The sequence below is a fragment of the Fukomys damarensis genome, unplaced genomic scaffold, assembly GCF_012274545.1.
Source record: "Fukomys damarensis isolate Sample0158 unplaced genomic scaffold, DMR_v1.0_HiC HiC_scaffold_37, whole genome shotgun sequence".
NCBI lineage: Eukaryota > Metazoa > Chordata > Mammalia > Rodentia > Bathyergidae > Fukomys > Fukomys damarensis.
The window spans coordinates 60716007-60741584 of record NW_022900949.1 but is presented as its reverse complement, the minus strand read 5'-3'; the positions used below and the strand labels follow the sequence as shown (position 1 = coordinate 60741584).

Genomic DNA, 25578 nt, shown 5'->3' with positions numbered 1-25578 from the left:
CCACTTCCTTTGGCCGCTTCTCTCCGCCTCCGCGTCCTTCGCCCCGGAAGTGCTCTCCCGGCCCTTGTAGCCGGCGTGACTTTGAGCACTCGGCGCTGAGAACTGGTGCAGTGTTCGCTCTGAGCGGCGGGATTCCGCGTTTTTGCTCTGGCTATGAGAATGCTGGGGTCCGCCGCGGCCGTGGCTCTGGGTCACCGGCCGCTCTTTCGGATCCCTGCATCCCTGGGCTGGCAGAGGAAGCAGGTATGGGGCCCTGCGAGGCCGAGCGAGGGTCCTGCCCGGGACCTCCTGCCGACAGCTGTAACCACGAGCCGTCCTGCCTCGGTGCTGGAGAGTTCCTGCCTACCTGCACGTCCGCCCGTCATCCAGGAGCAGCTTCTCAGTGCCCGGGGAGGTTGGGCGGGCCCTTCATTTGTACTTTTTTTTATATTGTATATCGCAAGAGAAGTTATTTGAGTGAGGGTCAAGCAGAAAAGTGAGTCTCCAGGGCCGAACCTGGGGCTTCTGATTTGTTATGTCAGTGACTGCCCTTTCTCAGCCTATCCTGGTTATTTAGTGCTTAAATCACAGTACTTTTCTTCGGTCATGTTGCCAATCAGCTGTATTTTTGAAGCAGACGTTTCATCTAATAGTCACCTTTTCCAAGTTCTTTCGCCTCTTCTCAGAAATGGCAGCAGTGCGGTTTGGGCGTGCACTTCTGCAGGGAGAGGTATATATTATGTCTATATAAAATACAGCTTCTCTCATTTAGTAAAGTTTTGAAAAAACACTTCATTGTTTTTATGAGAAAGAAATTTGAAACCTTCTGGGGGTGGGTGCTGTCTTGGAGCTGCTGTCAGCACTGCATATGGCAGATAAGTCCACAAAGACCCTTGCCAGAGTCAGTAAGGCACTGAGGTAAAAACGTAAAGTTTGAGGTAAGGTTTATGCTTCCTATTAAACCAGTTTTTAGGCTCTTTCCCATTTTTGTCAGCCTCAGTGTGTAATTTCAAATCATAAGTTGGAATGGTGTTGGTCCCATTTTATTTTAATTAATTAATTTTAAAGAATATATCTTGTTTTCTTTTGTAGTCTCTGCTGTTGTTATAGGAGTTGCAAGTTTAAAACATTTCACCTTCTGCTTTTCCAGCCTTTCTCACGTCCGTTAAGATTCTTTGGAGGAAAGATGGCCACCATTCACATTTTAATTGCCTGCTGTCTCATAAAAAGTGCATTGAATTGAGCTCTTATTTTGTTTTTAGATTAATGGGAATTTCTGCCGATGGTGTTCATCAGGGATAATTCCTAATGAAAAAATCCGAAATATTGGAATCTCAGCTCACATTGATTCTGGGAAAACTACATTAACAGAACGGGTGCTTTACTACACTGGCAGAATCGCACAGATGCATGAGGTGATTCCATCATCAGTGGCCAACTCCAGATTAATTAAAGCTTGATTTTGATTGTTTCATAGTTAGGGTTGAATACATTTCACAAAACCTGAAAGATTAGAACAATGGTAGCAGTAGTTCTTTAACCGAAGTCACATGCACAGGGTGGGTAGCTGACATTGGCTTGGAATAGTCTGAGTAGTCCACGTGGAGGCCACCACTATAACTATCCTGAACAGATTGTCCTTTGGAAATGTTAAGTCAGTATGGCATACTTTTTTTTTGTACTGGGGGTTGAACTTGGAACCTTGTGCTTAGAAGGCAGAACCACTGAGCTAAATCCCCAGCCAGTTATGGCACACATTAAACAATTATTAAAATAGTCTTCATATGCTATTAAGGATGGATCAGTGTTTGTCATGTTAATGAAAAAATGGGTTTAAATGATATATATGAACTCAGTTAAAATGCATGTCAGAAAAAATATTTTTAAAAACCTTGAAACTTCTGAGGATATCACTGTATTACTAACAACTCTTCACTTCAAAATATTTCTCTGGTTGAAGAACACATTGTTAAATCATGTGATTTAAAGGCCTCCTTCCCACTCATGCCTCACAGTGCACATGGAGCAGAGCTGGAAAAGGTGTGTTCTCAGGGACTAACGAGTTTGGTGGGTAAGAGTAGGGGTGAGGATGCGCGGCTGGCTCCAAGACCAGAGCGACTGCATCGACCTAACATCTCCGGAGGGCGGCAGTGAGCAAGCAGTGGTAATTAAGACGGGGCAAAACCTGTGTTCCTGTATCTGTTTTTATGAGGTGGTATAGTTTGATAATTATTTTTATCTGGACATGTGTAAGTCTGTGTTTTAATTCCATTTCAGTGAATATTTTTCTTGAGATACAAGGACAGAGAAATCTGAATTGCTATGTTTGTGTTTAGGTGAAAGGTAAAGATGGAGTTGGTGCCGTCATGGATTCCATGGAACTAGAGAGACAGCGAGGAATCACTATTCAGTCAGCAGCCACCTATACCATGTGGAAAGATGTTAATATCAACATTATAGATACTCCTGGTGCGTTAGACTCTTGGATTTGTTGGAACTTATTTTGGATCATCTTTTTTTTTTGTATGTGAAATTAAGCTCAGGACCTTGTGATTGCAAGGTGGGCACAGTGCCACTGAGCTAAATCCCCAGCCCTCTTGTAACTTATTTTGGCAAAAGCAGGTTTAGTTCTTTGTTCTACTGTGACCCAATTTTTGAGTATCAGGTGAAGAGGTAATACTGCATTCCTATTAGAGAAGATGCATATGGGATCTAGAGCATTTTGTCTTTGTGTGGTTTCCTTCAAAAATAATGAAAACAAGTTAAGTGGGAAGGTTCTTTCTTTTTAGATATTCCATTTGACTTTAGAATTGCCTATGCAATTCTCTATGCTCGTACTTTTTATCTTTATTTTTTGTTTTTTTGGTACTGGGGATCGAACTTGGGTCCTTGCGCTTGTGAGGCAGGCAGTGGAACCACTGAGCTAAATCCCTGGCCGCCTGATACTTTTTAGAACTCATCTTTTTGGACCCTGGACTTGATGGTGGGTGAATGATACTCATGGGCTGAGGAATCCACATTCTAATTAGAAGACATATATAATTAGCAGAGCCACAAAAACTTAATAGTGTGTGTATTAAAAATTCAAACTGCTTTTCAAAATCCTCACGTGCTACTTTGTCTCTTTCAGGCCATGTGGACTTCACAATAGAAGTTGAAAGAGCCCTAAGAGTGTTGGATGGTGCAGTCCTTGTTCTCTGTGCGGTTGGAGGGGTACAGTGTCAGACCATGACTGTTAATCGTCAGATGAAGCGCTACAATGTTCCGTTTTTAACTTTCATTAACAAATTGGACCGATTGGGCTCCAACCCAGCAAGGGCCCTGCAGCAAATGAGGTATTGAGTGTCAGAAAGAACAGAGGCAAACTTTATATCCCGAGGGATGATTAATTCAATATTATTAAACTTTATCCTTAAATTTCTCCACATTGAAAAGCTTATTTATGTAACTTAATAAATGGAGCCACTGAGTTCAGTAGTTTGGTTTATGGTACAGTTTTACCAGTTACTGTTTGTAAAATGAGGAGAATCTAATTTAAATTTTAGGGAGTTTGAAGATGACTTCAGAAAACTGTTAACAGTTTTCACTGGTATATTAGAGATGTTGTAATCTAGAGTAGATTCTAGAAACATTTGGCATTTTATTTAGACAAACCTGGAGGATCTTTTTCCTTTTAATCTTTGAGGGATATTAATTAATGCTCGTAAGTAGTATGCCTCACTTTGAGAAGATAATGTATTTGCTAGAACAGCAATACCTCTTTCTTTGTACCAGATCTAACCCAGTGATACTTCCAGCATTTTACATTTGCACAGTGCATTTCACTTACCCTTTAAAGATTAGAGGGCTGGGGATGTAGCTCAGTGGTTCTGCCCCCTGCCTCGCAAATGCAAGGATCCAAGTTTGATCCCCGGTACCAAAGGGGGACAAAAACTTAGAGTGAGCTGTTGGTTCACAGTTCACTGTTTGCAGAGAAGCAAGGATATCCATAGAGTTACTGCTCAAGATCCATAGGGCAGAGCTGCTGGATGTAGGTAGTAATGTCTGTGGGAGTGGGTAGGGTAAAAGTGATGTATCTAATGACAAGAAAACCAAAACTTAGGGAAGTGATGTGTTTGAGAAAGTGAAAATGCTGTTTTTCGTTTTTTGATATTTGTAATATTTCTTGGTAAAATTGAAATCTCGCTTTTTGCTTTTATTTTACTTCTCTTTGTCAGTAGATGAACTCTTTCCACTGGCTTCCTGAATTCCAACATTCTCTTTCAACATTTTTTGATTATTTTGAACATTATTTGATTCATATTTATCTGTTTTCTCATTTCGTAACTCATCAAACTGATTTTAGAACTTCTGAATCTGGCCTACTTTTCTGTACCTTTTTCTGTATTCTTTTTCAGGTATCTGTTGCTTCATTTTGCACGGGGCCATGAGAGAATTCTTGAGGTTAATATTCTTGCACATAAATTTGTTATTAGTTTGTCTTTCCTGTTATTTAGCTTGTCTGTTTAAAAAAAAACCAACTTGAAGTTATGTAATTAATTTCTATAAACTCTTTTATTGCAACACTTTTTAAACAGAGGTAATTCTCAAATTTTTGATTTTTACTTCTTTTCCTCCAGTGATTCTCTTCCTGGAAGTTAGTACTATTTCTTGAACTCACGTTTCTCCTGCAAGCTATTGGTTACCTTCACATATTTAGTGAATCTTAGGTCTCTGTCCGAGTTATGAATGGTGATCTAAAGTTTTGGTAGCTGGAGCATATTTCTTCTGTAGTGAGAGAGAATCTCTGCTGGTAAGCAGTTTGTGTTCAGTGGTTGCATCTTGTTGAGGCTGATGATGAGTGTCTGACTCTGCAACCCATTCCAAGAGGTTTCATATAAAAGCTCTCTCTCTTCGCATAGTTCTGCTTAGTTTTGCGCTCTCAGTTGATCTGTGGGCCCAGGTATTTTATTGTCCTTTAATTTCTTGGCCAGCCACTCAACTAGTTGTTCTTCCTTCAGCTTTTGATGGCATGGTCAAGGGATCTGATGAGAAAATATATTTGAGAGTGTTTTTTCTTTGTTTGTTTTGGTACCTGTCAGACTTGGGACCTTGCGCTTGCAATGCAGACAGCAGAACCACTGAGCTAAATCCCCAGCCCTTCTAGTGTTTTTTATTGACCAAGTGGGGTTCTGTCTTCCTGTCCTCTTTGCATTTGGTTGTCAGTTTGTTCTCAGCAGCTTTGTATTTTCATTTTGACCTGCTAGTGCATGTCTACAATCTCTGCTATTGATCTGTTTTTATGTTTGTCCTTTCAAAAGGAATTTGAGAGAAGAAAAGAGATAAACTAGTGTACTTTTATTTTTCAGGTCTAAACTAAATCATAATGCAGCATTTATGCAAATACCCATTGGTTTGGAGGGTAATTTTAAAGGTATTATAGATCTTCTTGAGGAACGAGCCATCTATTTTGATGGAGACTTTGGGTAAGTGCTCAAAATACACTATTAAAATTTTTTAAATGAGAGGAAGGGGGGAATCAACGGGAGGGGGGGGATTGGGGAAAAAAGAATCAAGATACATCATTTGCAGGTACAAAATCACTATGATGAATATGATCATTATGTATATCTAAAATGTACCAATAAAACTAATTACAAAAAAATAAGTTTTATATTTTAAAAAAATAATAAAGAAAGGATAATTTCTTTAAGCATAGGTAGTATCTGTTTGAAATGTGCCTGGAAGAATATTCTCTAAAGGTGATTTTTAAAAAGTGTCTGAGAGGTACTTGCTGAGGGGTTTCTTTTCTCTGCTGTGGAATTGGGATTGTAGATCTGACGGGTGGGTACCTGGCATTGTGATCAGTGAACTGTAAAATTTGTCTGATCCTCCAGCTTGTAGACAGAAAAATGATGGAGGCTGTCCAGGAGATAAAGTGTTTCTCTTGCTATTTGTCTGACTGAGTCCTGACAGCATCTATTTTTCACTCCTTAGAATGTAAGACCATCATTGTGGTTTTATTTTTCTCCTTTTTCCACTGCCATGTCCTCAGCCCTTTGAACTTCTTGATGCATGATAAGAACTCAAAAAAAATTTTTAAATGAATGAATGAATTCTCTGTCCAAGAATTATCAGGGCACATGTTTCTAAAGTTGAAGCTTTTAAACATGAGAACACAGGTGGGACTTCTAGATATACATTCCACCAGCCGCAGAGCACTGTATATGTATTTGGAAAGCACTCTGACATGAATTTTAAAGAGTTCAGATGGACTTTAGCCAGGTTGGCTTTGAATCTTATTCTATTTACTAGTAGTTTAACTTTGGTTAAGTTCCTTTGCTTGTTTAAGTTTCTTTCGTCATTTGAAAATATAAATAATAGAAGCTACTTCATCTGAGGTGATGATTAGCTAATTTAGTGCTCTCTGTGAAATAAGTGTCTTAGATGATTTTCTAAACTTTGTATGTTTTCTTATTTGAATACTGTAAAAACCTATAGCTATACTAAAAGAATTTTAATTTTTAGTTTAGTTGATATTTTCCCAACCCATTGTTTTGGTCATTATAAAAGTATATTATTAGGACATTTATTATTCTCCTCTGCAAAACTTTACATGGTGAAAAATAGAATATGTCTGTTACAAAATTAAGGGTACTATCATTTTCTCATTATCGAGGGCTGTTTTGAATCTTGGTTCTGTTTACTAGTAGTATAACCTTGAGCATATTACTTTTCCTGTTTAAGTATTTTTGTCCTTAAAGATACACAGTATCTCCCTGCCATTTGAATGCAAATAATCAGAGCTCTGTTTTAGCTATTAATTGTATGTTTTTCATTGGTGCTCTATATATCTAATTAAATATCCCAAGAGTGTTAAAATAAAACGTCTGTCTTTTCAGTCAGATTGTTAGCTATGGTGAGATCCCAGCTGAATTGAAGGCGGTGGCAGCTGATCATCGGCAGGAGCTGATTGAGTGTGTTGCCAATTCAGACGAGCAGCTTGGTGAACTGTTCCTAGAAGAAAAAATCCCTTCAATTTCTGATTTAAAGGCAGGTGCTCTCAAAATAAGTCTTATATTAACAAAAGTGTGTGTGTGTGTGTGTGTGTGTGTGTGGAAAGGGAAATGATGCTTTTATGCACTGGCTTTATTAATGAAATCTGAATAAGTTTGTGTAACATAATTAGCATCCCTGAAAAATACTTGACCTGCCATATTACTTTTTTTTTTAAGTAGTGAGTTATGAGGAAAAAAAAAGCCATCATCCTGTTAGGTGTATTAAAAATATAAATAAAGTTACATTGACAAGACAGGTTAAGAAATGAGATTGGTGAATGATTACAGACTAAATGTTGGTAGTTACACTGCAATAATGTTTGGAAACATAGCAGAAAGCCTTACAGATTCTTTTACTTGATTGCTCATCATTATAAAAACAAAGAGAAGATTCCTCCCTAAGACAGGTAGTTCTTCAATGAACATTTCTCCAAAACAAGATATAGATAGGAACTACAGATAGGTAGTGTATGAAGGGATGCTCTGCATTGCAGATCAAAACCATTTGAGGAAGGGTCTTAGGAAAAACAAATGCAGAACAACTACTGTTGACAAGGGTATGGAGAAGTTAGAACCCCTGTGTACTGCTGGTGGGGAGGTGAGTGCAGCCACTGTAGAAAACGGTGTGGCAGCCCCTTAGAAAATGAAACTGGAGGTCCGGGATCACACACTGGAAGGAGTGCCCAAGAGAAAGAACGGCCTCAAATAGGTGGTTTAGTAGCACCCTTCACAGTAACCAAACATAAAAAATAACCCATATGTTTATTAATGACTGACTGAGTAAAATGTATATACATACGAAGGGATATTTTTTAGCTCTAAAAGGGAATAAAATTCTGATATATGCTACAACCTGGTTAAACTTTCAAGACATTCTGAATGAAATAAGCCAAATTTTGAAAGGACAACTATTTTATGATGCCACTTATTTGAGTTACCTACGATAGCCAGATTCATAGAGACAGAAAGTAGAATGGTGGTTTTTAGGGGTTGTAGTGGAGCGTTGAATAGGTAGTTCTTGCTTAATGGATATAGTTTATTTGGGGATGATGAGAAAATTCAGAAGATGGATAGTGGGATGGTTGTACAACTTTATGAATGTCCTCCATGCTGCTGAATGAAACAATTAAAAATGGTTAAAATGGTAAATTCTTATCTTTGATGTATTTTTACCATCATTAAAAAAAAGAAAACCTGATGTTGATTTTCCCAAACCACTTGGTGCACTTAGCATAGATCAGGTAGATATAAGACATTTTACCCAAGGTATCGATAATGAATCAGACACATGGAAAGCAGTAGTTTAGCACACATCACATTGTACAAACAGTGTAAGCACGGTGAACCATTCTTGTCATTTCTGAGAATTGTGAGACTTCTTCTGAAATCCAGGTTCCCTGTTCCTAGCTAATGGCCAGCCTTGTGAGCAGACCTTTCTATGGAAAGTTTCAATCCTGCTGTACTTATTCTTCGCTGCACAGAATACATGGGAATGTTTTATTTTCTGAATTGTGGTTGGGTATTTTATTGGGCCAGTGTAAAGGCAGTTGCTTTCTAGTATGAAATTATTTCTTATAAAAAAAGGAAACTTTTTGGTAAACTGTTTTAAGGATCACTTTACTTTTTCCTTTTCTCCATTTATCTACCACCCTCTTGTGTTTGTTTTATAGATGTAAAATAAGTGTGCTAAGTTTACTGTATATCCCTGTTTGCATATTGGAGGTGGAAAGTCGGTGTGACCAAATGGCCTGTGGTAGCCTGAGTGGTTAGAGATCTAGCAAAAGATAGTACCAAATAATAATTGCTTATTTTCCTTTCATATTTCCCCCTTTTTATGCTTCTTATTATCCTACTTTAAATTGTGATGATGCTTAGAAATTGTGGGTATATATATTTAGCTGTAAACTTTTTGGGGCTAACGAGTTTTTTCACTAGACCTGAGAAATAATTGTATGCTGCCTACATATTTGTGCTCTGTTATGGCCCAGCCCTGTTGTTGGCCCCTTCCAGCTGTTACAGCTAAAGCTCTGCCATGTGCTTTCTGAGGTCTGCTCAACTTGCAGACCACATTAATAGAGCTCTCTGGAGGTTTGGTGTGGGACTAGGATCCTTGGTTTAGAGGCTGCTATGGTCATGTTCTTTGGTTTATGAGTCATTTGTACTTTCTGCTTTCCTGAGTGTATGTTCTTTTAAAAAGAAAAAAAATTGGGCTGGAGATTTAGCTCAGTGGTTGCCACCACCTGCCTCTCAAATGCAAGACCCTGAGTTTGATCTCCAGTACCGCCCCCAAAATGTTTTTAGTAGCTGGTACTCTCATATGGTTTAAATATTTTCAAAATGTGTATGTATTAAAAGCTCCCAGTTGGGCATGGTAGCACACCCCTGTAATCCCAGCACTTCTGAAGCTGAGGTAGAAGAATCAAGTTCAACAGCAATTTAATGACTTAGTGAGACCTTGTTGCAAAACAAAAAGGAAAAATAGGGAGGTGACGTAGCTCAGTGTTAAGGCCCTGAGTTCAGTCTCGGTTACCACAAAACAAAACATGAAGGTTTGCTACTTTCTTCTCCCATCTGTTTAGTTCTCTGCCCTCTCCCTAAAACAGGTTGCCACTGAACAGTTCTTGGTGTGCATTTCCAGGAACTTTAAAATATATATATAAATTATCTTTCTCTTGGTTTCACACAGGTACAAGCATACAGTTTGCACTGTTACATGTGCCTTATTTTCTGTGTATACAATGTACTGTTTTAGCGGAATTGAAAATTAGCAGTTCTAAAAGTATTGAAAGCACGTGTATAGTAAATCACTTCCAGGCCCAGAAAAAGAAAATGACTTTTGTTTCCTTTGTATTTTGGCTTCAAATTGTTGGGTTCTAATTTTAGTTTCCACTAGAGCCAGCACTCCAAACACATAAGTTTATTTTATTCATATGTTGCGTTATACTCGGCCTGAAACACAAAATATAATGTTAACATTAATTAAGCATTGATTTTTCTTTCTTTTTTTTGTAGCTTGCAATTCGAAGAGCTACTTTAAGTAGATCATTTACTCCTGTTTTTCTGGGAAGTGCCTTAAAGAACAAAGGAGTTCAGCCCCTTTTGGATGCTGTTCTAGAATACCTCCCAAATCCATCTGAAGTCCAGAATTATGCTCTTCTCAATCAGGAGGAGTAAGTCTTGGCAATTAAATCTTGGCTCATACAGAAATAATACTTAATGCACCATGAAGGCAGTTAAGGGTAGTTCTGGCAATTTTGTAATTGTTTTCATAATTTATAAAAATTGACCATTTTTAGTTGAGTGATAATTTTCGTATATAGGAAAATATTCACTGTACCAATTTTTGTATCCTGTATTATTTGTGAGTTATAAGGATGATTTGTTTTGCTGTCAACATTTATATCAATAGAACATCTTATTGAGACCAGCTGATTAGTCATATTTTTTTTTTCCTTTAAAAAGCATTAAGGAACAAACTTTTAAAAAACGTTCTCAGTACTCCCTACTCCCTTCCCAAATGAGGATAGGACTTTTGCACTAAGCTGCATCTCTAGCACTTTTTCTTTTATACGTGTTTTGTTTGTTTGTTTCTGTTTTTTTCATTTTGAGACTGGGTTCACTAGGTCGTTAAGTTTCCCAAGCATGAATCCAACTTGCAGTTCTCTTACCTCAGCCTCCCAGAGGGCCGAGAGTACAGATGCGCGCCACCATGTTTCGCTTTCTTTTCTTTTCTTTTTTTTTTTTGCTCTACCAGACCACTTCTGTTTTTCAGTCTGTGCTGGTCCTTTCATAGTAACTAAGACCTAGGAATTCTCATTGGTCTGTTTCAGTGAAATTTTACTTGTGTGTGAGGTCAGGACTAGTTAACACACATGTTTTTTTCTCAGATAATGTAGTTATAGTAGATTGGCATAAAAGAAACATCAACTGTCATAACCCTATATCTCATAGATTTATTTTTCTTTGATTCTTAAGTGACTCGCGAGAGAAAACCAAAATTCTAATGAACTCCAAAAGAGACAGTTCCCACTCATTTGTAGGCCTGGCTTTCAAACTGGAGGTAAGTTGCTTTCCAGTGTATTCCAGTGTCTGTATAATTATACCCTGAAAAATTTGGAAAATAGAAAAAGTAGAAAAATTGATAAAGAATTTCTGAAGTGCTAACCCTAAGGTGCTAGTTTCTTGTTAGAGGAGATACACTCTCTTGTCTCTTCTCTTTGCTGTTTTGTTTTTGTTTTTATTTTGAGACAGGGTTTTGCTACAGAGTTCAGGCTGTCCTTGAACTCATTCTGTAGTCTGGGCTGGCCTTGAACTTGTGGCAATCCTGCCTCAGCCTCCTGAGTGCTGCGATTATACGTGTGTGGCACCACTCCTGGCTCTCTTTGCTGCTTTAAAATAAAAATTTTTACATAAAACACACTATCTATAAATTTTATTCTGCGTTTTTCATTTAATATAATGGAAATGGTCTGTGTTTATATAAATAGTATAGTTTAGATTTTTTTCAGTTGCATTATCATATTTTCTTGTGCACTTGTTTGTTTTTTTGTTTGTTTTGGTACCAGTGATTGAATTCAGGGTCTTACACTTGTAAGGCAGGTAGCAGCATCCCTGAGATAAATCCCCGGCCCTAAATGGTCCTGTGATGTAAGGATTTTTTTTTTTTTTTTGGTGCCAGGTATTGAACTCAGGACCTTGTACTTATGAGGCTGGCGGCATAACCACTGAGCTAAATCCCCGGCTCTTTCTTAGGTAGACATGCCATAATTTGCTTAAAATTTTTGCTTATTGGATGTCTATATTTTTCCTGGTCTTTACTATTATAGTAATAGTGGGTCTACTTCTATAAATTTGTTCCAAGAAACTAATGGAGGGTAATGAAAGGTAGTATCAATTTGCTTATCTTATCTTGGCTTACAAAAATAAATTCGTACTTTTAAAACTGCCAAGATATTGATTGCAGTTGGAGTAAAGAAACTGAGATACATCTCACAGTGGAACATTATTCAGACTTTAAAAGTTATGTTGAGATGCTTATTTTTTGACATGGAAAGATACCTGTGGTTTTTTCTTTTTAATGAAGTTGTTATTTTAGATACTTAGAAGTTATAAAAATAGTACAGGGAATTCCTATATATCCTTTTCCCAGATTTCTTATTAATGAACTGTCATAATTAATGGCTCCATGTTGATATACTATCATTATTCACAAATCCACACCCCGTTCACACTAAGATTTCCTTAGTATTTGCTTTGTCACCTTTCTATCTCAGTAGTCCATCCATGTACCATGTTACATTGAGTTATCTTGTCTCCTTAGGCTCCTCCAGACTGTCACAGTTTCTTTTTTTTTTCATCAAGTTAATTGGCACTTTTTAGGTATACAATACAGTGCCATTCATCATTGGGATCTTAGACCTTCTGTTACAGCTTCTTAGGCTTTCCTTGTTTCTCATGACATTGCCATGTTGCATAGAATGTCCCATGCATTTTTCTGATGTTCCCATCATGATCAGATTGTGATCGTGTGTTCATAGGAAGATAACCACAGAGGTGAAGTGTCATTCTTGTCACATTGTACCAAAGGCACAGACTTTCACCATGGCTCATCACTGTTAATGTAACTTTGACCCCATGACTGGCAGTGTTTGTCAGATTTCTCTGCTGTAAAGTTACTCCTCACCTTGTCCACCTTTTTTAGTGCACTCTTTAGAAGGAAGGCAACATTGTTAACCCACACTTAAGGGGTGGGAAATAATACTTTCCCTCCCTAAGGCAACTGTATGTATTTAATCTACTTGGAGTTATTCTGTATGGGAGATTTGTCTCCTTCCTCATTGAATTATTTCTTTAGTCAATCATATCACTGTGAACTTGTAGATATTACTTACTTTATACTTTGAGTTATAATCCAGTTGTATGTTATTTTTGTTGCTTCAATTGGCCAGGTTTAGCTTTTGGGAGCTCTTTCACTTAGTTCCTGTGTTCTTCTGACATCTTCCAACATAGTACTTTTTTGAATACTTCCTTATTCTCTAGAGCTACAGATGCTTCAGGCATATTGGGCACTGGATTTATTGTTGTTAGGTTGTTATTCCTGTTCAAAATATTTTAAGTGAGATCCATGTGGATATGTTTTTTTTGTTTTGTTTTGTTTGTTTGTTTGTTTTTTTGAGAGAGGGTCTCACTATGTAGTTGAGACTGACCTGGAACTCACTGTGTAGCCCAGGCTGGTCTCAAACTCACAGTGATCCTCCTGCCTCAGCCTCCTGAGATTACAGGTGTGTGCTACCTTGCCTGGCTTCATGTGGATATGTTGAAAGTGTTAAAAGTAGTTTGTTTATGTGGTAGAATTACTTTTGGATTTTTTTCCCCATTTAAAAAAATTTATAATATCCTCAAATGAGGAAAACTAGAAATAACATTGAAAACTAGATATAACATTGCAGTGAAATTTTTATTCATGTAGCTTTAAAAATATGCATGTAGGACTATTTTTTCGATTCCCAAAATTGTTTGCAATTGCCAGTGATTATTGAGTATAGAATATTACAGTATTATAGTATTTCATGGTTTATATTGTTCGATTACTTTCACATTCTCAGAAGTAATGTGGTAGGTCACTTTGATGAAATCTTTATATTAGTATTGTCTTATTACATAAAAATGATCACTGATTTAATAGTCATGTGTGTCAACTTACATCATTTCTAAAAAGAATGTTTTCACATATATTTATATGCTGTTTTTTCTGTTTTGTAATTTTTCTGGGGGGGTGGGTACCGGGGATTGAACTCGGGTCCTTACGCTTGCAAGGCAGGCCACCGAACCACTGAGCTAAATCCCCGGCCCAAGGTGGAATTTTAATGTATCTTTCTCTGCCTCCAAATAGAACACCAGCTATCACTTTATGAACAGTCCTATTCTTTTCCATCAATTTGTCATATTTCCTTTACTTATTTATTAACAAATGTATTTTACACTTTAGCTATTTACGCTTTGCTTAATTTGTGTTGAATTTTTGAGCATTTAATATTTTTATATCAGAGTTACTTTCTTATTATCATAGTTTTTGAAAAATTTTTTTTACCTATATATTCCTCTAAATGAATTTTAAAATCACTATTCAGTTACTTAAAAATTTCAGTTGGGATTTAAATTGCTGTGGTATTAAGTGCATAATTAACATATTAAGAATTGGCAACTTTTAAATTTACATCTAATTAGTCATTGTTAGCCTGTTTAGTCATTCACAGAACTCTATTATTTTCTACATAATTATCAAAAGTAACTTTAGATAAGTGGTATACTTCTAAAGATATTTTTGTGTTCTTTTCAGCCATTCTACCTCATTTTTGTTTCATATATAAGCTGAGCTTACGAGACAGTACTAGAAGGCCAAGGGACACTTAAACAGTTAAAATTTTTTCCGGTAACTTATTTTCGAGGACATTTAAGAAGTGTCTTAGATTGTGACACCAAATAGGTGGCTAAACAGCAACCATCTAAGTGATTTTATTTTTGTTCATAGTGCTTCATGTGTAGCAGCAAACAAATGTGTATTAAAAGAATTTACTGAAATTAGAAGGGAATAATTTGCTTCAAATGTTAATCTTGTTTCTTCCAATGCTTTCTGCTGTACCCAACCTTGACTTCTAGGCAGGTCGATTTGGACAGTTAACTTATGTCCGCAGTTACCAGGGAGAGCTGAAGAAGGGTGACACCATCTATAACACCAGGACTGGGAAGAAGGTGCGGGTGCAGCGGCTGGTGCGCATGCACGCTGACAAGATGGAGGCAAGTATGTGGCCACAGCGTGGTCTGACGCTCCTCTCATGCCCAGAAGTAGACCTGGACCTGTCTTCTTGGTATCCTGAGTCCCACTAGAAAAATCACTTCTGGTGGCATGGACATTTTTCCTTGCTTCTTCCTTTTTCCTTAGCTGTGTTGTTGTTCCCATGTAGCACTTTTGTGCAGTTTTTCATTGTCAGGGGTTAAGCACTCCTTTTGTACCATTGTTTGTAAGTTAGCATTATTTCCTAAATAGCTAAGTTTCAAGAAAAGGAACAGTTAGTTCTGTAAGGATCACCACAAGATTCAGCACTTCACTTGAGGGCTACAAAGAATTTAATAGGTAAGAAGGATAGTAGAACTGTTTCTTCAAGTTAAGTGAGAGTAATAAACCTATGCATAATTTTTCATATGGTTCCCTGGCTTTGCTTTCTTAAATGTGACAGATATGAAAGTCCTGTTTAACCCTAGAGCTTTCACTCCTATTATAGAATCCTAAAAATGGCCATTTTGGAACTAGAAACCACATGAAGATTTAAAAATTTTCAAGATCTAGCCCCTGGGTCTTTGATTTAAGACTTGGATTGCTCTGAATCTTTCTTAGCTTTCTGTAGTCTTTTTTTTTTTTTTTCTTTATCTATTTATTTTTGCCTCATTGAGTTTTATTGGTACATTTTAGGTACAGGGTACAGTTACCTTCATCATTGGGATCTTGTACCTCTACATGACAGGTCTTGGTTCTCATTTTTTCCTCTTGTCCCTGCCCTCCCTTCACCCCTCCTCCCTCCCCCTTTACAATCACTTCATTTCCAGTTTTTCATTTTCTCATATTTTTTTCCTTTCCCTTATTACCTTTCCCCTACCCTTCCCACTTTCCCTACACCTTTAGCCCCTTTCTTCCTATTTCACGTTGTCCATTATATCATTAGGATCTTATGTACTATTATAGTTTATTCACACCAGAGAAACTATTCAGTATTTACACATGTGTGAGTTATTTATTTCACTTAGGAGCATATCCTCAATATGTATCCATTTTCCTATGAATGAGTCTAATTTCTCATTCTTTATGGCTTAGTAATATTCCATTTTTATAGAAATACCACATGTTCTTTATCCAGTTTCCAACTGATGGGTGAATGGGCTGTTTCCAAGTTTTAGCTATTACAAACTGTGCTGCTATAAACATGGGTGTGCATATGTCACTGTGATATGATTCTTTTAATTCTTTTGGAAAGATACCCAGCCGAGCTACGGCTGGGTCAAATGGAACATCTAGTCCCAGCTCTTTGAGGTATCTCCATGTTGATTTCCATAGTGGTTGAACCAGTCTGCACTCCCACCAACAATGGAGGATTCCTTTCTCCCCACAACCCCGCCAACATTTGTTACTGGTTGATTTCTTGATAGCAGCCATTCTTTGTGGGGTGAGGTGGAATCTCAGTGTTGTTTTCATCTGCATCTCTCAAATGACCAGTGACATGGAACATTTTTTCATATATTTACTTGCTGCTTTTACCTCTTTGTCTGAGAAATGTCTGTTCATTTCAGATGCCCAATTTTGAATCGGGTCTTTATATTTGTTAGGCCTTTGCAGGAATACTGAATGTGTGAGGTTGTCTCCACCTCTACCCTTCTCCAATTCAGTTTTATATTCTCAGAGAAACTTATTTGTCTAGGCAAAATCTTAGTTTCTGGAAACCATAGCTTTTGTCTTGGAAAATAAATAAGAAGTCTCAAAATTGAAGAGCTTCGATGCTTTCTGAGATAAGCAGCAGGAGGCAGCCCAGGAGGACTAATGATTCTCGTAGCTGTTTCTTGGGCCAGATGGATGGAGATGTGTACCGCTGCATAACCATTACAGAAGACACACTCACTTGTTAACTGCCTCTACGGCTGATGAATGAAGTGTCAGTATGAAAGGACAATGACTAGGAAACTGGGAAGCAGCAGTGCTTTGTTCTTGACATTCCTGTGTTTACTTGAATGTTTGCGTCTGTGAGAAATTAAAAATATTTTTGGTACAGTGGGCACACCCATTCTTCTGCTTCTGTTTTCAGAACTTCTTTTGTGAATTTTTCCACATGTGTATGTGTATATATATATATATATATATACACATCTGTCATATATGATTACATTGTCTGTGCCAGTACACATAGTGTGTGCTTTCTAAATCCATGAAAATAATTTTAGAACTGTGAGACACTATATTTTGTCAGTACGTATATCCTTCAAGTAATGAAGCCATAGGTGTGAGTTCTTTACCTGAAATAAAATCTTGGCTGTTGATGGGTGTTTTAAATAGATTAGTTGGAGATCAGTCTTGCACAGGGTGCTTGTTGGGGTTGCATTTTTATTCTGTCTAGCATTGATGGTGAGAAATGCTATGTTGTACATATACGTTGTATTTATTGCGCATTGACTTCGTAGTTATTATCTCTGGATTTGTATTACTTGCAAGTATCCTTTTGCGTTATTTAGGATGTTGAGGAAGTATATGCTGGAGACATCTGTGCCTTGTTTGGCGTTGACTGTGCTAGTGGAGACACATTCACAAGCAAAGATAACAGTGGCCTTTCTATGGTAAGCTGTTTAATTTCAAAGCTGTTTTCTATCTGAATTTCAAAAGTCTGTGGTTATGTAGTGCATTTAGTACTTCAGAAGAACAACTACAGAAGTTTCATTTAGTGCCACAGGCATCAAGTTCATTGAGGCTCTTTGTTGGTTGTAGCTCTTTGAACATGAATTGGAGAAATACTTTGTATAAGCTAACTTAGCTTGTTCTTTGAATAAAATTCTATAATCTTCCAAAGATTAAAGTGGAGGAGAAATTTCTAGAGGTAACACCTGGACCGTGAAGCTCTGACTCCTCCACCCCGAACTCTGTGTCCCAAATATGGGTGCCTTTCTAATTGTTGCTGTTGTCATCAGGCTAGTTCCAGTAGACCATTCCCTCTAGCACCTGTAGAACTTTAAGACTAGACTGGAGCATTTAGACTAGACTTGGGGATGACAGGCATAGCCAGGCTCAGAGGGCAAGATAAGATTAGACAGTCAGACTTCCTGCGGACAGCCCGCCGTTTGGAATTCAGAGGTCCCTTTTTCTTAGGGCAGGATCCTGAGGGAAGAGCTTGGTCAGGCAATTCCTCCCTTTGAGTCTCCTTCGTTCATTCCACTTTTATGCCCCTGTTAGGAGGGCAGGGTCTCCTGTACTATAATCCTCTGTTAATGAGGGTAACCCGCACCTGAATTCAGTAGGAAGGGACATGGCATGCATGAGGGATCAGGTGAGCTACCATAGCTCATTTCCATAAGGACTGGTCTATCTCTACCAGATGACCACTTTAAGAGTGCCTGTATCATATGATGAATTTATCATAAGAGGTTTTTTGGTATAACATATTCTGTAATAACCTTGGGTATAGTCTGTTAGTTTAAAACACTACAAAAATCTATACAATTTTTGTTTGAGATCTAGGAACATTTTGTGTTATTGATAAGATCTTATCTGCATATTTTGTCATTTGCAATGGGACATGAGTGAATGTTGTGGGAAGTATTTGCCTGGCCCTTAGCTAAGTTATTTTATCTTCCTTCTAGTCTTTTAGAGACATTATTTATAAAATGAGGCTAATACTTGCTTCTCAGAACTGTGACTAATTAAATAAAATGTCACCTGTATAAATAAGATATCTTTATAAAGATTCTAGAACCCTTTCTGTGTGCGTTATCCTAGTATATTTTGGTTAAATGAAGTAACTTACAGCAATAGCAGATGTAGCCACAAGGGAATAAGAATTCCATGTATCTGAATTTGGATTTATTGCAGTGATTTAATACAGTTAAATAATTTAGTTTTTGGAGGTAGATCATACAAATGGATGACTTTATTTATGTACTAACATGTTACATTAATATATTCTCTTACTTCATGTAAAACAGACCAAGGAATGTATTGTCTATCTTAAAGATGTTGACTAGTATTTGTTCTTTGTTCTGTAGTGAAGTTGCATGCTAAATTTTTTCATCCATGATCCTTATAATGCTGTTTTTTAATTATTCTCCGTCTTTTTAAAAAATATTTCAGGAGTCAATTCATGTTCCTGATCCTGTCATTTCAGTAGCAATGAAGCCTTCTAACAAGGTAGGAATTTGATTTAAAGTTCAGGATGTCATGATAAAAACTTGAGCTTTCATGTACCTCTACGTATACATATTTTGTCATAATCAGCAATTTTGTGGTCTCTGTTTCCTCTTTTGGTGTTGAGATCACCTTTTTAAGTTTCCTAGTCTGTTCCTAATAATTCTTCAGTATATTTGAAGAAATTAATGGTATTTTCATAATCACCAGACTGTACTTTATAACTTTTTTGGGGGAGTACTGGGTATCAAACTCAGGACTTTGCCTTTGCAAGGCAGGTGTGGTGCCACTGAGCCCAGCCCTGTACTTCATAACTCTTAACTTTGTCATTGGCCCCAGAATGTTAAAGGAACCTTTTTGGATTCTTAAAGTACTGAAAAAAGGGGAAACAGAAATGTTTGTCTTAAGTTGTAGTAAAACTTTACCATAAAGCACTTTAGGATGTCACAGAGATTATTTGCCTCATGATTTATTGTACACCTCGAGATTTTGTGGTAGTTAGGAAGTACATGTCTGAGAATAACATCAGGAGACTATAAGACTTTCTTATTCCCAAATACAATTTTACATTTTGTTTTTGTTTTTCTTTTTTCTCTTTGTTTTTGTTTGTGTTGTTTTGTTCAGTTACTAGGATTTGAACCCAGGACCTCATGTGTGCTAGGCAAGTGCTCTACTATTGAGCTACATCCCCATTCTCCACCCCCCACATTCTTATTTTTAAATGTTGACATAGTTTGGCTGTGTTGCTTAGGCTGGTCTTAAGCTTGTCATCTTCCTACCCTCATCCTCCAAAGTAGCTGGGATTACAGGCATGTGTTACCACTCCTGGCTAATTCTGTTTTTATACTTTTACAATTGTGTTTCATATCATGTGACATTTTACACAGGCAAAATCAGCTTGAATGTTTTGCATTTACGTCGCTTGCCTTTGGAATTAATCTCATTTTATGCCATAATTACTTAGTTCCTGTGTTGTCTTGGCATTGACAACGGTCATGTTAACATGGTTTATTGGAATGCATTTATTTACACATTGAGTGAACCCTTTATGACTTTTTGTTAGGTAGGAACTATCATTACAGAATAGAGAATATTCTGATGAATCTGTTATAGGAGATACATTATAACAGCTATTCCTTCCTCTATTTTGAAGAACCTTGGGATTTTCCAGATCTTTTTCAGTAATATGTCTTAATTGTGTCCCTTACCAGGACACAATACCCAACACCCACAACTTAAAGGAGGAAAGGTCTGTTTTGGCCCACAGCTCCTCGAAGTTGCACTACATAATCGACTGGATCCAAGGCAGAGGGATATGGCAGAGGAGAAACAGTCCATGTGTGGCAGTGGGAAGCAGAGAAGGACCAAGGGAGGAGGGAAGGAGACAGACCCTTCCGGCCCACACCCCAGTGACCCCTCCCTCCTTCCACCGGGCTTTACCTCCCAAGGCATATTTAGCTATAAACTCATCAGCGGACCGATCCAGTAATGAGCGTTATGCCCCCATGATCCAGTCACCTCCTGAAAGCCCCACCTATGAGCTCATAGGGCTTTGGTGGGGTTCGTCTAGATATGAGCCCCAACAGTGGAGGAAAGAAAAAACTGGGGGGGCAGGAAACAGTAATCATTTCACCTTCCTAGAAACTTGAAGAAGCGCAAACGTTGCATCTCACTTTAGTTGTTCCAGTAGTTGTTCCAAGTGCTTTGCTAAGACTGCTTGCTTTTCTCTTTGGAAATATGCAGGGTTATGAATTAAAGGTGTTAATGCCTTTCATTCCTAAATCCAGAGTTTATGTAAGACATTTAATTGTTAATAAATCACAGTAGTGGAGGGAAATGAAATGCATCAATAACTCAAAAGATTTTGCAGTGTTCCTGGGTTGTTTATACATATGTGCACCCATGTTTATAGCAGCATAGTTTGTAAAAGCTAAATCTTGGAAACAGCCCAAACGCCCATCAGCTGGTGACTGGATAAAGAAGATGTGGGCAAAGGGAGAAAGGCCAAAGGGGCACACAACTGGAAGAAGCTTAGGTGGCCCTAAAGCCGTGCGTTCTGCCTCTGTCTGAGAACGATGACAGAGACACAGACTTATATGAAGACTACCAGTCCCTGTTTGATTTCAGTGCAGGAGTGAACATAAAGTACCTCTGTCTGTCCCCTGGTGGGAATTTATCTCCACCTGGATCACCTATGCAGAAAGATGGATTGCTGAGGACAGACCCAGTACCCGAGGAAGGAGCAGATGCTGCAGCTGTGCTCAGTGCCACCCAGATACTCTCAGAAGAGGAGCAGGAAGAGCTGAAAAGAGAGCTGGCAAAGTTGGAAGAAGAAATCCAGACTCTGTCTCAAGTGTTAGTAGCAAAAGAGAGGCATCTAGCAGAGATCAGCCAGGAACTTGGGGTTGGTTCAGTAGAGGAGCTAAAGCAGAACATTGCCAAAGGGTGGCAGGATGTGACATCCACGCGCGCATACAGGAAGACCTCTGAAACCTTATCTCAAGCTGGACAGAAGGCTCCAGCGGCCTTTTCATCTGTTGGCTCTTTCATCACAAAAAGCTGGAAGACATGAAAAAACTCCCCAACTTTCAAGTCATTTGAAGAAAAGGTTGAAAATTTAGTCTAAAGTAGGGGGAACCAAGCCTGCTGGCGGTGATTTTGGAGAAGTCTTCAATTCAACTGCAAATGCTAGTGCTGCTGACGCAGAGCCGCCCACAGAACAGACACAGGAGAGCCTGTGAGATTGCTGCCTTTGTTCCACTACCCACTGCCAGAGGCTGCACACAAGATCCAAGCACATCTTGTCAACATTCATTGCTACGGATTTCTACCAGATGTGCTTTTATTTAGCTTTGACCAAATAGTTTGTGAGTTAAACAAATGAAAATATTTTGCTTCTCCTCCCAGGAACCACCCGGAATGTGCATTCAAGGCCCTTTATTTAGGGAAATACTATTATACAGACACTTGCTAGAATGATCTGAGAAGCTGCGGGTGATCACAGTTGCTTCCCTACTTTACAAAATTGCTTTGCATCTGAGATGCTACTTGGATCTTTGTCTTTTAAATGACTTTTTTCCCTTCTTTGACTGTGTATATTTGATTCCTAACTCAAATTATTTTAAATTTTCTGAGTCCTGGTTATTAAAAAGTTTTTGTGCCATTTTATTTACATTTAAGGGAAGAATTTAACAGCTATAAAATTGTGTTTGAATAAACAGTTTTCATATAAGGTACACTATTTAGTGTGTGTGAAGATGCCAGACTAAAGTAAACAGCTTTAAATTCAACTTGTTATAGTCGTGTGACAGTATATACAGTGATTCCAACTACGGAGTGACTTGGGAGTAGGATCTCCCCATGTCCTTAACTGCCATTTGTGACTATAACCATTTCAGCATATTGGTTATTACGCCACTTATATCACCTTTTGACATATTAAATTTTAATTTCAGAGTAAAAGGACAGTTGACCAAACAACAGTGTCGAGAATATCAGGTTGAGATACCAGTGTGCTCATCTGTGTTCAGTTCAGACACCTGAAGTGTTTTAGGTCTTGATAGCTGTAAACCTGGTAAGCTTAGTCCCGTTGGGGGAAGCATTGCTGTCTCCACTTAATCCATTTAGCATCTTTTAAAATAAGCCCACAGTTACGGCTGATACCACTTGAACCTTTTTATACTAAGGTGTTACTGTAAAGTCCTGAGGGTGTAATTTATCAACAAAGATGAATTCCTCATTCTCTGCTTGTTTGCAGTGTTATAAGTGATACTGTAGGCATCATTCCTACTTTGAAAACTGGATGTCCAGGCTAGTGAATGAAGCCCTCTGCATAGAGGCCAAGGAAGTCTAGTAACTGAGTGACTACTGACGTATACCACCGCTATCATTTCCTTATGCTGTATGTTTATGGCCTACAGTGTTATCTGTCATGTATCAAATTGTGATTGTTTTCTTGTTTAACTGCCAAGCCTGGAGTGACTTCAAGCAATTTTCAAAAGCATGACTAGATTTACTTGAAGATAGATTCTTCTGAAAACCAAATTTTAAAAGCCACAGTGATGATTATTATGAAATGACATGCTGCCATTCTTGATTGCTAGAGCTTTTGTTAGCACTTTGGATGCAATTGAAATTGCGGTCTGTTACATGTGTAAAGCTTAATAAATTCTGCATATCAGTTTTAAAAAATGTGTTTTTTTTTTTTTTTTGCTTTGTTTTGTTTTCTCTTATAAAATGGAGTACTACAGGGCCAGGGATTTATCTCAGTGGTTCTGCCACCTGCTTCGCAAGCTCCAGGTGCCGAGTTCGATCCCCAGAAAAAAACCCCTCCCAGGGAGTACTGCTCAACCATAAAGAATGAGACTTATAGCTAAATGGATGCACCTTGAGGTCATACTCCTAAGTAAAATAAATAGAACACACATGCGTAAATGCCGAATTGTTGGGCTGGGGATGTAGCTCAGTGGTGCAGTACCTGCCTGGCAAGCCCGAGGCCCTGAGTCCAATTCCTGGTACAAAGGAAAACAAAAATACTGAATTGTTTCTCTGGTGTGAAAAACTGAAAGTATAAATGAGGACCAAAATGTATAGCAGATGATGTGAAATAGGAAGAGAAGTTTCAAAGAGGAAGGGGAACTGTGGAGGACGGGTGGGAAAAGGAAAGAAGGGAAAGAAAAAAATGAGAAGAGAAGGAAAAAACAGAAGCAAAGCTTTTGTAAATGGGAAGGGTGAAAGGAGGGAAGGGGAATGGGGGAAAACAGAAAGAACCAAGATACATCATGTACGGGTACCAAATCCCAGTAATGAGTGTGATCATAATGTACACCTGAAATGGACCAACAAACAATGAATAAAAAAAAGTTTAAACGTATCTGCTTGCTGGAGTAAAGTCATTCAAATCAAATGATGAAGTATCTGCGTAAAGCTGAGTCTCCATAATGGAATCAAGGATGACGCTTTTGCTAAGTTGAGTGTCCAGTGCAGAGGAAAATTCGACCTTTGTCATACACTAGCCATGTGCTCTTGAACAAGTTACTTAACCTTTCTGTACATAGTTTCCTCATCTGTAAAAGACAGAAAATTCTGCCTTGCAGCATTGTGATTAGGTTTGAGATAACGTGCAAAATACATTATCATAGCTTTAAGCATGTAAATAAACAAGGGCTGGTAGTACTAATAATACAGGGCATGTTAGTTTGCTATTGCTGCTTTAAAAAATTAGCACGAATATAGTGGCTTAAAACAACAAAAATTGGGCCTGGGATTTAGCTCAGTGCCTGCTTCACAAGTGCAAGGACTCACATTCGATCTCTGGTACCAAAAACAAAACAAACAAACAAAAAAACAACAACAAACCACAAATGTGTTATTTTACAGTTCTGCAGGTCAGCAACGTGATTCTCAGTGAACTAAATTAATCAAGCAGCTTTATGTTCTTTTCTGTAGCTATTCCCTGCTCTCTTGGCTGTGTGGTATCCAAACTTAATAAAAAAAATGAGTGAAGTAGAGCTAGACACGGATCATCCTAATTAATATAATTAATTTCCTTCAGATGTACCAGTGCTTACCATACTTAGCAAAATATATGACTTTCCTTCTCTTAAAGAATGATCTGGACAAATTTTCAAAAGGTATTGCCAGGTTTACAAGAGAAGATCCCACATTTAAAGTCCACTTTGATGCCGAGAGCAAAGAGACAATTGTATCTGGAATGGGAGAACTACACCTGGAAATCTATGCTCAGGTAATGGAAAATGAAGAAGTTGAATTAAATTTATCACTGTGTGTTTCATCAGGAGTGAAAATGGATAATGCTCAGTGTAATTGTAAACTAATATTAATTCTTCAGGCTTTATTGTGGTTTGTTCAGATGTAGTGTGCTGCTGCTTCCACTGTACATTACAAATTAGTTTGATTTCTAAATTTTTTTTATTTGTTAAACGTGGACTCCTAGAATCAGCTGGTGGGATTTTCAACATGACCATCCATCCATCCTTCCCAGGTCCTGGTTAACTGCGTCAGGTGAATCCATTCCAGCCCTAGATGTGACAGTCTGCCGTCATTCTTTAGATAATTTCATCTCATCAATACTTGAAGATCATTATAACATAGATAAAAGCAAGGATGTTCTTAGGGAAGGTCATACATACGTACATACATGTATTTATGTGCATGTGTATGTGTATAAATGAACACAAAAGCTAGGACTGGTAATTGTGGCATGATCATTATCTTTGAAGCTGAGATAGAAAATTCTGACAATTGATTTATATATCATTCCAGGGAAAGTAATAGTGAACAATGGTAAAATCTTAGTGGATAGATTAGTGATAAGTATACACAATTAAATTGGATTTCATGTATCTAAAATTCTATAAAGGCATTTGTACTTTGAAATACCTAATCTTTATAAACTACTAAAATGATTTAAGATTTGGTATTTGGTTATTTAAATGCTACTAACGTATGTAAGAAACCTAGGATTTTTTTCTTTCATTTTATTTTTAAAATACCTCAAAATTTTCTCTCATTCTTTTTAGAGAATGGAAAGAGAATATGGCTGTCCTTGTATCACAGGAAAACCAAAAGTTGCCTTTAGAGAGACCATAACTGCTCCTGTTCCGT

The 25578-nt window shown here is 37.8% G+C and overlaps 1 protein-coding gene and 1 pseudogene across 1 annotated transcript in view; both read left to right on the top strand.

The window, feature by feature from the left end:
• The first annotated feature begins 47 nt into the window (after nucleotides 1–47).
• Gfm1 (G elongation factor mitochondrial 1) overlaps nucleotides 48–25578 on the top strand; it is a 44356-nt gene continuing 18825 nt past the window's right edge. The window contains exons 1-13 of the mRNA XM_010636922.3: nucleotides 48–243; nucleotides 1242–1394; nucleotides 2316–2448; nucleotides 3110–3314; nucleotides 5328–5444; nucleotides 6861–7011; nucleotides 10029–10186; nucleotides 10992–11076; nucleotides 14676–14813; nucleotides 17292–17393; nucleotides 18898–18954; nucleotides 24560–24697; nucleotides 25494–25576. Coding sequence (XP_010635224.1) covers nucleotides 154–243; nucleotides 1242–1394; nucleotides 2316–2448; nucleotides 3110–3314; nucleotides 5328–5444; nucleotides 6861–7011; nucleotides 10029–10186; nucleotides 10992–11076; nucleotides 14676–14813; nucleotides 17292–17393; nucleotides 18898–18954; nucleotides 24560–24697; nucleotides 25494–25576 — 1610 coding nt within the window. The 5' untranslated portion in view covers nucleotides 48–153. The remainder of the gene's footprint in view (nucleotides 244–1241; nucleotides 1395–2315; nucleotides 2449–3109; nucleotides 3315–5327; nucleotides 5445–6860; nucleotides 7012–10028; nucleotides 10187–10991; nucleotides 11077–14675; nucleotides 14814–17291; nucleotides 17394–18897; nucleotides 18955–24559; nucleotides 24698–25493; nucleotides 25577–25578) is intronic.
• On the top strand, nucleotides 20315–23153 carry LOC104871102 (annotated as a pseudogene).